The sequence below is a fragment of the Ambystoma mexicanum genome, chromosome 1q, assembly GCF_040938575.1.
Source record: "Ambystoma mexicanum isolate Mex_15411 chromosome 1q, UKY_AmexF1_1, whole genome shotgun sequence".
In the NCBI taxonomy this organism is placed as follows: Eukaryota; Metazoa; Chordata; class Amphibia; order Caudata; family Ambystomatidae; genus Ambystoma; species Ambystoma mexicanum.
In genome coordinates, this window is record NC_090922.1 from 1,103,084,434 (window position 1) to 1,103,098,849 (window position 14,416).

At 47.9% G+C, this 14,416-nt stretch overlaps 1 protein-coding gene across 4 annotated transcripts in view; it reads right to left on the minus strand.

Annotated features, from left to right (window-relative positions):
* Positions 1-14,416, minus strand: part of EVI5 (ecotropic viral integration site 5) — a 2,339,304-nt gene that overhangs the window by 1,208,117 nt on the left and 1,116,771 nt on the right. For all 4 annotated transcript variants that reach the window (XM_069641804.1, XM_069641802.1, XM_069641803.1 and 1 more), the window contains one exon: positions 9,372-9,506. In XM_069641804.1, coding sequence (XP_069497905.1) covers positions 9,372-9,506 — 135 coding nt within the window. The remainder of the gene's footprint in view (positions 1-9,371; positions 9,507-14,416) is intronic.

The window sequence follows — 14,416 nt, forward strand, 5'->3', positions numbered from 1 at the left end:
AACCCTGGGCCGAGGAAGACAGTGACAGAGTAACCAGACTAACTCTCTCACACTGTACTGGACATGTCCCGTTAATCTGATCAGGCAAAGTTATGCACTTTACACTAAGTACATACACCTGATACCAGTAAACTCTCCTGACACGAATAAAAGGCAACACCTAAAGACACATTCTGAGCAAGGCAGAACACGAATACGAGCAGAACTTCCAGGACAGAGGCAAACCTACTGGAGCAGAGCGATGGACCACGGAGCGAGAGCAGTGGGTCGAAAACCCAAAACGCTCCCTTCTGGAGGTCGTTGCCTCTGACAGGCTGCGGAAAACACGTGGAGAAGGCCAGATCCCACAAGTGAAGACTGCATTGTGTTTCAAGGACGCCAGCGACCCTCCCAGGTGAACGGCAGAGTTTGGGAGGCGAGGACAAGCCTGTGGTACTAACCTTGACTCATGAATTGGATATCACAAAACCAAGAAAGTGACACACACACAGCCGGTGAGTTGGCCAGCAATCGTAAAGAACGGGGTGTATTAAAGTTTGAAATAGCACTTTTTATCACAAGTGAAGCATGCACGCGGTGTGTGTGTGAGACACAAGCAAAGGCAGACCTGTGAATGAACTTTGAAGTAAAAGACAGCTGCAAAATCAGTGATACTAAGTAACAGAGTGGTCCGCAGAAAGGAAGTAGCCCACTCGATAGTCTCTGTGTAAAGTAAATTGTTCGAAGCAAAAGAACAGCAAAAGAGAAATAATTATGTTTAACTCCTAGAGAAGGGGAGTGAAAGTTGAACTGTAAACTTTGAGTCAAAGTGGTCCTGCAGTGGTCTGAAAAGTAACCCATGCACATTCAAAAGTTTTCGACATCCGAAAAAGGACCGAGTTTGACAGAGTGAGAGCCGAAGGGAAATAAGCTTGGAGAAGGTAGACCCCCCACCCACTGGTAGGTTTGTGTTGAACTTTATCGTGAGAGGTCTGAGCCCAGCTGACGGGGACCTACGAGAACTGCGTGATGAAAGGTCTGAGCCAGACAGAGGGGGACCTTTGTTAACTTTTTAGTTGAAAAATTATTTTGAAGTTGAGAAAAGAGACTTAAACGTGGAAGGCCAGACAAGCCCCGATCCACGTTCTGGAACGGTTTATTGTATTGGAAGCTGAGCCAAAGAGTGTCATGCTGCCGACAGGGCCAGCCTTATTCCGTGAAGTCCAACGTGGGGAGGAGAGCTGGTTCAATCACCTTTATTCATTTGAACACTAACTTCTTCTCTTGCATACATTTCTCCTTTTTACACTTTTTTGTAGAAGAGATAAGGCGGGCATTAGGTTTTGTTAGCATAGGCTATTTTGATTTGCCAGACTCCACTAGGACTGCGTTATTTATTATTTGATGGTCAAGACTACTGCCATCTTAGTTATGGGGCAGAAGAACAAGTTACTTTCTTACCTGGCAACGTTCTTTCGATGGGATGGTCCGACGACGTATTCCATATCTATGACATGTAATCACCACAGCTGTGCTGCTTCGGAATCTTTTTTCGGCGTCTGCGTCCTGCGTCGATGACGTCGATGCGCCGTCGTCTAGGACCTCCTCCGACGTCCGACGTCATCCGATGTGATAAGTAGGACGCACGACGCCCGTAGCCTCAGTTGTAGTTTTTTCCCCCAGAACGTGTGACATTAGTCAACTGGCAGTCAGACACAAAGCCTTGCGGAGCGTAAGCTGCAATCGCAAAAGAAATTCTGCAGCGGGGAAGGCAGGGAGGGAGCGATATGGAATACGTCGTCGGACCATCCCATCGAAAGAACGTTACCAGGTAAGAAAGTAACTTGTTCTTCGAGGGGATTGGGTCCTCCGACGTATTCCATATCTATGACAGACTCCAAAAGCAGTACCAGAGCAAGGAGGAGGGAAAGAATTTAGAATCAAAATTTAGAATTGCCAATCAAATAGCAGAGCAAAGGACCGCCTTGCCAAAGGCCAGAGCCTGTCCTCGGATGGAATCCAGGGAATAGTGACGTACAAATGTATGTACTGAAGCCCAGGTGGCTTCATCACAGATGTTGCGAATAGGAACACCCCTCTGCAGGGCAGTAGATGCAGCCATACCCCTGGTAGAATGGGCCCGCAAGCCAGCCGGTGGGTCCTTACCCGACAAGCGGTAACACTCCGAGATGGCCAAAATAATCCAGCAAGACAAAGTCTCTTTCGTCACAGCTTGTCTCAAACGCTTTCCAGCGTAACCAATAAAGAGTTGATCGTCCACTCTGACCCGGGACATGCGTGAAACATAAAAGCTTAAGGCTCTCCTATGATCAAGCCTATTGTGCCTCTCCTCTTCCTTACCAGGATGCGGAGGAGGATAGAATGCCGGAAGAACAACCGTCTGGGCCAAATGAAATTCCGTCACTACCTTCGGAAAAAAAGAAGGACGAACTCTAAGGACAAACCTGTCCTTGTGAAATACAGTGAAGGGTGGCTTAACTGAAAGTGCCTGTAACTCACTCACTCTGCGAGCGGAAGTAACCGCAAGTAAAAACACGGTTTTCAGAGTTAACAGCCACAAAGGGCAAGAATGTAAAGGCTCAAATGGAGCACCAATAAGAAACTTAAGAACAAGGTTTAAATCCCAACCGGGCACTAGGAAAGGTGTCGGAGGGAACACATTAGTGAGCCCTTTCAGAAACTGTGAAATTAAAGGGATTTTAAAGTAGGAACACTCTTCAGACGAGCGCTTAAAGATGGACAGCGCCGCCAGGTAACCTTTAATGGTACCCACTTGCAAGCCCCTGTGGGCCAAAGAAAGTAAAAAGGACAGAACCATGGGGATGTCACATGCAAAAGGATCCACATTCTGAACTCCGCACCAGTCGCAGAACTTACGCCAACGGCAACAGTACAGAGACTTTGTTGCTGGCCTTCGGGCCGAGAGCAACACCTCCATCACGTCTTCAGGGAGGTCCCAATCCTTATACCTCAACCTTTCAGAAGCCAAGAATGAAGGTTGAGGGATCTGACCTCTGGATGGAGAACCTGACCCCCCTCCCGTGAGAGCAGATCGTCTCGGTAGGGAAGAAGACGTGGAGGGTAGATGGACAAGTCGAGAAGGTCCGGGTACCACGTCCTCCGAGCCCACGCCGGAGCAATGAGGATCATCCGGGAACCAAACTTCCGTAGCCTCCGCAGCACTTGCGGGATGACGGGGACTGGAGGAAACACGTACAGCAGCGGGAATGACCACTCCACCACAAACGCGTCTCCTAAGGCTCCTTTTGGAGGAAATTCCCGCGAGCAGAACCTCTCGCACTTCCGGTTGAAACTGCAGGCAAAGAGATCCACTTGAGGGGTCCCCCAAAGGGCAAAGATCTCCAGGAGAATCTCCTGAGCCAACTCCCACTCGTGAGAGATCGTGCTCTGCCTGCTCAGAGCGTCCGCCGTCACGTTTTCGTCTCCGGCCAGATGAACTGCCAAGATCGAAACTTCCTGCTGGATGGCCCAGAACTCGAGCTGCATCGCCTCCCTGCACAGAGGAAGTGACCCTGCCCCCCCCCTTTTTGTTGAGGTAGTGCATGGCCACTGTGTTGTCCGTCAGGATCAGGACATTCTTTCCTCGCACAGTCAGCAGAAAAGCCTTCAGGGTTAGCCTGACGGCCCTCAGCTCCAACAGATTGATATGGAGTCTGGACTCCGACGGAGACCAACGACCGCTGACTGTCAGCCCGTTGGCATGAGCTCCCCATCCCGTGAGGGATGCATCCGTCATGATCGTCACCTCCGGCCAGGGAAGCCAAAATGGAGCCCCCTTCCTCAAGTTGCCTTCGACGGCCCACCACAGAAGGTCCCGGGCGACCGAGGGCGGCACCTGAACCGGGTCCGACATCCTGCCCGAGGACTGCGACCATTGCATCTTGAGTGCCCACTGCAAAGATCTCATCCGCAGGTGAGCCTCTGGCACCCGAAGAATGCAGGATGCCATGAGGCTGAGCAACCTGAAGAACTCGAACGCTGGGAGCGTCTGGGCATGCTGAAACTTGTGCACCATCTGCTGAATGTGAAGAGCCCTCACCTGGGGAGGAAAACACTGCCCCAGGGAAGTGTCGAGCACTGCTCCGATGTACTGGAGCCGCTGTGTTGGCGTCAAATGGGACTTCTTTAAATTGAGGGAGAAGCCCAGCCTGTGAAGGGAGTGGCAGGTGACGGACAGATGATCCAGGACTTGCTCGGGAGAGCTCCCCCTGATCAACCAATCGTCCAGGTAGGGGTAGACGTGAATCCCCCTTGCCTGAGATGCGCTGCCACCACCACCATGAGCTTGGTGAAAACCCTCGGGCGGAGGTCAATCCGAACGGCAGGACCCGACACTGAAAGTGCGAGTCGCCAACCGCGAACCTCAGGTACTTCTTGTGCTTGGGATGGATCGGCACATGGAAGTAAGCATCCTTGAGGTCGAGAGACACCAACCAGTCCTGAAGCTGAAGGGCCTGGAGGACTTGAGAGAGAGTAACCATCTTGAACTTGTCCTTCCTGAGGAGTTTGTTCAAACTGCGCAAGTCCATCATGGTTCTCAATCCCCCGTCTTTCTTCGAAATCAAAAAATAAGGGGAATACCATCCCTTGTTCCTCTCCGCTACAGGCACCAGTTCTATGGCGCCTTTCTCCAGCAGGGCTTGAATTTCCTGCGCAAGGAGCGGATCCGGACTCTGCAAAGAGAGGCTCCCCGGTGGATTGTCGCGAGGCCTGTGAAGAAAGAGAAGACAGTAGCCGTGGGTTATGATCTCCAGAACCCACACATCTGAAGTAATGGCACACCACTCTACAAGATGCTGCGCCAGCCTTCCCCCAACCGGCGAACCATGGGACATGGCCTCATGACTGAGTGGTAGCGGCTGCGGCGTTACCTGAGGGCAAAGAGGCAACTGCCCGAGCGGACTTGGCACCACGGGTACCCTGTCGTCCACCTCTGGTACCCCTGCGTTGGCCTCTTTGACTGCCAGCTCCTCTCGCTTTACTGAAGGACAAGTAATAGCGAAAGGAACCACCCCTCCATTGCTGTCCCCTAGGACGAAAAGGCAGAGGTTGGCGGACTGCAGCGCCCAACGACTTCACTGCAGCTTTTGAGGTCTGCAACCTCTCAAGGCTCTCGTCAGCCTTGCTGCCAAAAAGGTGTTCACCGTCAAAGGGCATGTTGAGGAGCCGGGACTGCACATCAGGAGCAAACCCCGACTTCCGCAACCACGCAAACCTGCGTATCACGGTGCTCGCCGCCATGGACCTGCTGACGCATTCAGCCATGTCCAAACCCGACTGAACGGACTCACACATGGCATCCTTACCATCCTGGACCATAGCAAGGAAACCATCCTGTTCGTCCCCTTCAGGAATATGTTCAGCCGCTAACGCAACACAGTTCCACAGAGTGTGTGTGAAACGAGACAAGGCACAAATGGAGTTGGCCGCCTGAAGCGCCATACCACCAAAAGAAAACACTTTCTTCGCCCAGCCATCAAAACGTTTGTCGTCCCTATCAGGAGGGATGGTAGGGTACGACGCCTGCTTTGCCGGGGCCGTGGCCGCCTGTACCACCAAACTCTCCGGAGTGGGGTGCCTGGTCAAGTAGAAGGGGTCGCTACTGGCTAGACGGTATTTTCGCGACAAGGACCTGCCCACCGCCGGGAGACTCTCCGGAGCAGTCCAAGCCGCTGCCACCCTTCTCTGTAAAGCCATATGGAATGGCAGTACCGGGTCAATCGGGGGACCAACATCAAGGATGTCCGTAAGATCATCCTGCACAAACTCCCCTGGGGGAGCAGACCATCCCAAGTACTCGGAAACCCTAGCCATAAGGCGCCGGTACGAGGAATCGGCATGAGAGCCAGGCTCAGGCCTACAAAACTCCACCTCCAGTGAGGTGTCCGGTCCACTGGCATCATGCAGTGACTGCCTCATATCGTCAAACTGACTATGGCCCGAGACAATTTCATCTGGAACCTGACTAGGAACCAGGCCATCAGAATCCTCATCCACCTCCGAAATATATTCCAGGTGGAGAAAAGGCACCGAGAGTGCTTGCTCTTAACCAGAGCCTTCCTAGGGGGTTCCCCCATGCCACGGGGTACCTCCAACACCCCGGCCTCAAAAGGAGTCGAGTGAATCGGCGCCAGCGTCGAGAGAACAGGCATCGGCACCGAGAGGATAGGCGTCGACGTCGAGTAAATCGGCGTCAATGACAGATGCAGCGCCGCCAGCATTGACGGCGTCGACACAGTCCTCGAAGCCGGAGCTCCGAGCGTGTCCTTCGACGACCTGAGCGTCGACGACTTCGACGACTTCCTCGGAGCCAAAGCCTGTCGATGCCCTCGACGCCTCAGACGTCGATGTCTTCCTCGAAGACATCACAGGTGCACATGGTCTCGAACGCATCGAGGACCGGGACCTGGAACGGGTACGTCGAGAACGAGTCCCCATGTCCGAACGGGACCTCTCCCGTGACTCGTGCCGACCACTCTTGCGAGCAGTGTCTCTCAACCTCTCACGACCGACCCCACTCGGGGGCGCGGACGGCTTAGTACCCTGCGACTCGAGAATCGGCAGCATCTTCTTCCCGAAGGAAGCCCATTCCTCCGGCATCGCACGGCTGGTGGGGTAAGCGACATGTCGGGCAGAGTCCTCCGAAGAGGACCTGGAAGACGACCGCTGTCGGCGCTTCCGAGAATGCCTCGAAGAGGCCGAGGAGTGGCGAGACTAACTCCTAGAAGGAGACCCACGAGACTTCCGACGATGACGCTGAGAGTCTCCTCTCGAATCATCCGTCAAAAGCCCCGCAGACTTCGACTTCCGGGGCTTGGACCCCCGACCTACCGACAACTTCTTCTTACGTTCACGTAAGGCTTTGGACGTGAGCGACTGGCAGTCGATACAGTCATCCGTGTCGTGGGCCTCCCCAAGGCACCAGAGGCAGGCGTTGTGCGAGTCCGTCACCAACATATTGGACCCACACTCCCCGCACTTCTTGAAGCCCGGACGCGGGGTCGAAGACGAAGTAGAAGACATCTTCACACGAAGGATTTTCTCACAAAAACGAACAGGTTCGAAGAACCGAGAAGAACAGAACTCCAAAGAGTCGAGGCGTTAACTGAGATTCACGAAGCAACACGTTCGCGGAAAAAACGGAACTGAGGCTACGGGCGTCGTGCATCCTACTTATCACATCGGATGACGTCGGACGAGGTCCTCAACGACGGCGCATCGACGTCATCGACGCAGGACGCAGAAAAAAGTTTCCGAAGCAGCACAGCTGTGGTGATTACATGTCAGATATGGAATACGTCGGAGGACCCAATCCCCTCGAATAGGAGTTTCTCCAACCCCAACAATTTCAATAAAGGTTTTACAAATTGTACCCATTGTGTCAGTGTTGTACTTGATACAATGCTTCCCCTACACCAGTGACGGCCATATTGGGAGAATGCCGGATCCCCACCAATCACTGACCATAGACCCCCCTCCCTACAATAACCCCACCTTCTCCTTCACCCTCTCCACCCCTGCCCTGATATACAATGTACTATAGTAGCCCATCAAAAGTAGACAGTACTGAGATGAAGAAGAGCTCTAGTGAGTTGCAACATCAACTCACTCAGTACTGAGTTGAGGCAGATGCGCAGAGCAGTACACAATTCTTACCAGAACCACTTTGCCCATTCAAGTGGTTCTAGACAGTCGAATGGAAGAAGCCGTGTTAAAAGCAAAGAATGACTTGACGAAGTGTCAAGCCCGCCCTGGAGGAACTGTGAGACACAGAACGCTCAGGGAAGAAGAAAGGCAGACCAGGGAGCTCATCAAGGTTGCTGTCCAGCTGGTCCTGTGTGCAGGGACAGCCTGGCTACCTACAGGGAAGATGCTCCTGGCTGCCCCGAAGTTCGGTGGCCATGGAAGAACGGTCCTATACTGGCAAGAGTAAAGCGAGGTACGGCAGAACGGCCAACCTGCGGAAAGGAGGGGACGCACAGGACGCCCCGAAAACATTGCAGAAAACAAGAACTTACGGAGGGCCTGTTAAGTGGCAGACACAGTCAAAGGGAGCAAGTAAGCCCATAGATCCACATAAATGGGTATGGGACCCTAACAAAAGTCAAAAGACATTCAGAAAGCCTAAGCATGTAAACAATACTTGGCAGAACAGAGAACTAAGTTCAGAGGAGTACTGGTGGAAGCGTGCGGTGCGAGTCGGGGACATGCACCAATATAAAGGTGTGAAATTGATGGACAGTATATGCAGTACTTGGCAGGCGAGTAAACCATGTCTGTATGCAACGCCATAACGTTGGAGTGCATCCAGGCTCTTGTTCTTCATCGGAGTACCTGGTAGGAGGAAACCAGGACTGCCAACCATGGTCAGGGACCCACCACAGTTTGGGAGTGCATCTAAAGTCAACTGTGCCTGGTGAAAAAGAACCAGGTCTGCCAATCAGGGTCAGGGAACCAGGGACAGAAAAGAAGCCCGAGAAGGGCCAACAAGGGGATGGAGGTTCCCCCAACAATTGTTGAACTTTACAAGAAGCCTGGACAAGGCCGGGGAAGGGAGATACTCCCCAATACTCCAAGGTCTGAAGATTCTAGAACTGTCTTTTGTCCAAGGGAAGGGTACCACTACCTTTGGGCTAGAAAGACCCTCTTTTTCATTTAGTTTAAGACTTTGAGTGTGAGGGACAGAGTTAGGATTCCAACATTTTTGCCATGGACATTCTGACAGTTATTTCAAAACAAGCTTTCCAGCTCTCATTTATTGGCACTGCGCACCATAGAATACAGTTGTGTCCCACGATAAATTTGGTGCAATTGTACACAAATCTCCTCCATGTTTTCCTTCTTATGCCACCTTGTACATCTCACATATCTATCCCTTGCCCTCATCCCTACTTTCTACCCCACTTTGCTTTTACCTAGCACTACTGAACATTCTATCATACTCCTCCTTTGCCTCTCTGACAGGCAAAGTGGTTCAATGTCAAAATATGGCAGGTGGCACTATACAAATGCAAGATAACATAACATATTGTTAAATATTCAAAGACGAGATGTTGAGCTAAACTGATTAGTACCAATGTTTGTTAAGTCCAATAACACTATTATCACATTACACACATACATTTTCTTATACAATGAAGAATACATAAGAAAGGAAAGACAATGCATTTTCTGATCAATGCAATCTGAAAATAAAATAAGAATTTGCATAGCAATAGCATTCCAAATCCTTTCCATACATTGGGCAGTGCTGAAAAGTATGTATGTGTGGTTTGTGCATTTAAATAATATCATTAAAATTATAGGCCTCTTAGATGTGCCAATTCTCACAGAATGTTATGTGTGTGTACCTTTTCCATGTCCAAAATTTTATCCTGAATTTCCTTCATTGCACATTGGGATTCAGCTTCTTTTAATCGGGCTTGGACCAACTCTGTTTCCAGCTGTAGTACAAAGTCTTCTGTATAGCGTGGATTACACTTGTGCTAAAAAAAAGAAATGGTTAGTTAAAAAGCGATGGCATTGTGTATTTCATAATACAGGGAACAAACATGACATGAAACACTTGTGTACAGGCGCGTTGTACATCCCCACACTCGGTAGTACACACAAAAGTATTACCTAGAACATTTTAACTGCCAGTATTACCAAACAGCAAAACTATGTTGGATTTTCCATTGAGAATCACGTTATTGAAACCGTGGACAAGGTTAGGACCTTGGGCGTCACCTTTGAATCTTCATTGAACATCGATGCTAACACAGAGTGTTGCTAATAAGGCACAATACATACTGTGACTTTTAAGGCTGGTTAAGCCCTATTTCTCAAAGACTAATTGCACCAACTTGGTCCGTGTCCTTATAATAGCAAAGATAGATTCTCGTAATTCCTTGATGTTCGGGGACCAGTAAAAACAGTCTTCGACGGCTTCAGGTTCTGCAAAATGATGTTGTGCAGATCGTCAAGAAAATACCTAGACACAAACTAATTTCCTCCGACAGGAGTCGTCTGCACTGGCTCCCCGTGGAAGCCTGCATCCATTTCAAAGCGCTGGCAATAGTGCACAAATGCCTTTACGGTCATGCCCCAGGCTATCTTAAAGAGTGTGTTGAGATCCACAACCTGGACAGATTCACCAGATCAAGAGAAGGGGTTTGTCTTTCGGTCCTGAGGAGCAAGCGGGTTAGAGGGATGGGCAGATCCTTTGCCGTTCAGGCTGTCCATTTATGGAATAAACTCCCCAAATCCTTGCGCACCAAAATAAATCTTTTGAAGTTCAGCAAAGGGGTGAAAACTATCATCTTTGAATAAATCCTTTTCTACTGTTTCTCCCCACCCCCTCCCCTTGAGGCTTCTATGCTCTTTCCGTCTTACCTTCTGCACGCTGATGCCTGCCGGCTCCGGCATGGTATCAGGTAATATTATCCCCATAAATAATGTCAACATACATATAGTCGCCAGGAAACTGCATAGGCGACATAATTTATGGGACAATATATGTGGTAAATGGGGGTGGGGGTGTCCTAGGCTTCCTTTTAAAAAATGTGAGGGTTGCAGGGGGTGTCCCTCGCAGGTTCCATATGGTAATATTGCCACCAGAAAACGGCACCATTCTTGTATGGCAACATTTTTGTGGTGATATTATCACATGGAACCTCTGGCGCATTATAAATGGACAAGTACAAAAAAATAAAATATGTTGTGGACTTTCAAAATGTGGCCAATATTGACACCGCCTTAGATGGACACAATCGTATCTACGCTAGGAACATTATTGCGTTTTTATTTGTTGTGTTACAGCCAAAAATTTACTTTTCACATGTCTGAATCAACACTTCACAAACAACATAAAATACATTTCATCGTAACTGATAATAAAACATGCTTTGCTTTAGATTCTTTTCCCACCAATCCTCGGGTTTACATTATTGCCCCTACTCCCATTAAGTTGTAAGCTCAAGGATTCTTAATCCTCCTCAATACTTCAATTGATAAAGAGGTCTCATTATCCGAGGAAAGTCTCTGCCAGAATTCGTCTGTATCTAGCCACTTTTCACAGTGTCTGACCCCTAAACATTCCATAAAGAGGTGACGTAAGGTCTGTTTCAGGGGGCATTTGGATCTTTTTGCTTGCGTCTGCTGTATTATTTCTCTCGTCAGCAGTAGATTCAAACGGAATCTTATTAATGTGTCTCGTCCACTTGCATCTGGCAACTTCACCAAGTACGCCGGAAACAATCCTTTAGTTTTATCTAGGAAAGAATGGCTTCTGTGGAGCTTAAGCCCACAGACCTCGTCTATGGTCTTAACCCAGTCAGACTCCATAAGGTCGCTCTTCATCTTAACAGGATCTTCCATTCGGTCTTTCAATGTTTTTGAGGTACCTGCCAATATGCTATTAATGGTCTTTGACAGTTTCTTCAGATAATTATTTGGATGATTTAATTCGTCCATAGATACCTCTTCAAACAGTGTACTTTTCAACAGGCATTTAATGCACCGATATAGCTGACTCAATCTACAATGCACATGGGCCTCTAGTGAATTGAAGCCCAGTTCATAATGCAGAGCAGCCATCGGGAGTGAGTTTAACACCTTAACACCTTTTTCCACAGTCTACCCTCAAGCCGCTTCCAGTTCAGTCCCCAGACCTGTGGCTCAATGTCCATGCCATATAACAGACGGTATCACTTTGCCTTTGTAATACTTAATCAGAGGTAAAGATCGAAAATGTACAATAAAACCTCTTAATCGATTTCATTTGCAATAAGGCTTGATCAGCTTTTGCTTCTAGTCCTTCTTCCACCCATTTCTTATTTGGGCCAGCCGATATACAGAAACCAAGGTAGGTGCAATCCCTACACAATGTTATTTTCTGCGTTTGCACCGACCAACTGTAATCAACCTTTTTTTTGTTGGGTTTGAGAATCGCAATATCTGGATTTTTCCAGGATTAATGAGTAGTTCATTACCCTCTGCATTGGAGCAAAATTAGGTTGTCGGCATATGCCAGTCAGGAGATTTTTTTCCCACCCATTTTGGGGCTCGCTAGGTCGTGCTCCCTCAGGAACCTATTCAGGTCTGCTAGGCAAGGGCTAAGGTAAAGGCTAAAATGCAACCCTGCCTTATGCCCCTTTCTGTGTTAATCATGGTGGATAGGTGGACCTCAGCATCCAGCTTAACCTGCATCGATGTATTCTCATTAAAATAATTATTGCTGCCAGAAGGCCCTGAGGGATACCCCAAGATTTTAGCTATGCCCATAGGCGGGACCTATTTATGGTATCAAAGGCTTTTGAAAGATCCGCCATGGCCAGGTACAGTGGGCTCTTTCCACCTTCCCATGCATTCTCCCTAAGCATGTTGACAATTAAACCATTGAGGCGAGTGGACATGCCTTTCCTGAACCCTATCTGACGTCTATCCAAGATGTCATTCTTTTTAGCCCAAGTTCCAACAACACTCCCCCCGCAAAGATCTTACTGTCTGCATCTAGGAGGGCAATCGGACGATAGTTGGTGGGATCAGTCAGATTGCCCTTCTTGTGCATAGGTACAATGACTGCAGACTTCCAACTTTCAGGGCTTTTCCTCAGGGTGATGTTTTAAAAAAGTGCATGCAAGACATCAGTCCAAATGCCCAAATCGGATTTCAAAATTTAAATTTGGGTTGTCAAACCATTGGGGCCTGGAGCTCATGATGAAGAGGACTTTATCAGAAGCTCCACGGTTTATTTGATATCTTTAATGACCATGGAGTTTTTTGGAGATTTGCAATAAATTCTATCCCAGTCTTACAAAACAGAGAAACAAAATGCTCCAGCCAGACCTCTTGATAAACATTGCTACTTTGGATCTGCAACTGGGCGTTTTTCTTCTTATTTACAAATGCCCAGAAATTACGGGAGCTCTTTGTTATCAGGGCATTCAGCAGAGATTTCCCTTGCCTTTGTAGGTTTTTTCTCTTTAGTTATTTCATGGCTCAATAAATAAGATGTCTAATAATCTCAGGTTTTTTCAAACAGCTCTTTTAAAGGCCCATGTTTCTTGGTCAAAATCATATTTATGAGTTTTAGAGCAGGTGGCTCTCCCAGTCCAGGGTTTGTCAAATTCCCATATAAATGATTTAAAGCAGTCTGGCTTGCAATCTCAAGAAAACGGTTATGGTCCGCACCTTTCCTTTAAATCTACTAATCAATTTTCTACAACTCTCTTTAAACCTAACTAGTCTGTTCTCACCCTGGTTCACTTCTAGGCTGCAAGGGTACTTGGACTTTGATCGCTTTTATTTGTTGTTTTTACACTCATTTTACCGCATTTCTCAAAGATGTCTGTAGAGACTTATGTAGTCAAGTGTGGAACTTAGACTCCCATTCTTCCACGTGGCCACCAGTGTTAAATCCCCCTCTAGACTTCCATTGCAGATGAGAAGGTTCCAATCTGTCACAAATTGGAGCCACATTTTTCCATTCTCAAATGCAAGCGAGTTAGGCAACCTTAATGTGGATAAGAGATTTGAGTTTAAGTCTCCAGCTATTAGTATGTGTGCTGTTTCTTCATTTGCCAAACCTTCTACAAGCACTTTAGAAATCTGTCTCAGAAACACTTGCAGCGCACATTATGCAGGATTGTAATACAAATTTACCACCACCAGACATATTAGAATTTCGTCCCAATGAAAATATAATTTGGTGGCTAAAATATCATGATGTTCGCTATTTAGACTAGTCCATTTCTTAATTTTCCCATTTTTAGTGGTGATAAGGCCTCCAGAGGGCCGGGCCACAGCATTGCCAGCCGCCAATTGTTCCAGTATATTAAAGCCATGTAGTCCCAACTTATTTAGCAGACATGTTTCCTGTCATAAAAATATGTCAATGTTTTCTGATATGTCCTTCGCTGTGGCATCATTTATAAAGCTTCTGAATCCTCTCGTGTTCCAGCTAAGAACATTTATATTATCCTTTGCTAAAGCAATACATTTTTTGCCTCGAACGACTGAAAAATTTCAGTCAAGATTTCTGGGAGTATTGACCATACATTGCTAACAGTTTTCTCTTTTTTAACTTTATGCGCTCGAGTGTCCATCCTTTCTGAGTCATTGTCTGGAGATTGCCATATTACCATCTTTCTTTGTGCTAGCCCCACTTCTAGTATTTTCAAAGCGTCTAAATATTGGGTTTTTTGTAGACACCTTGTAACCTTTTAGCTAGAAGATAGCTTTCTAGTTTCCCGAAACGTTCACCTCTAAGCGCGACTGCAGGCCTATTTCCACAATGTTTGTGCAGCGTTCATACGGAAAGTAGATAAAGTGCAATTCATGAGAAGAAAGTATAACTTTGGAATGTCTTTTACTAGCTTCACAATAGCATTTCTATTCAAAGTGCATTGTTTAG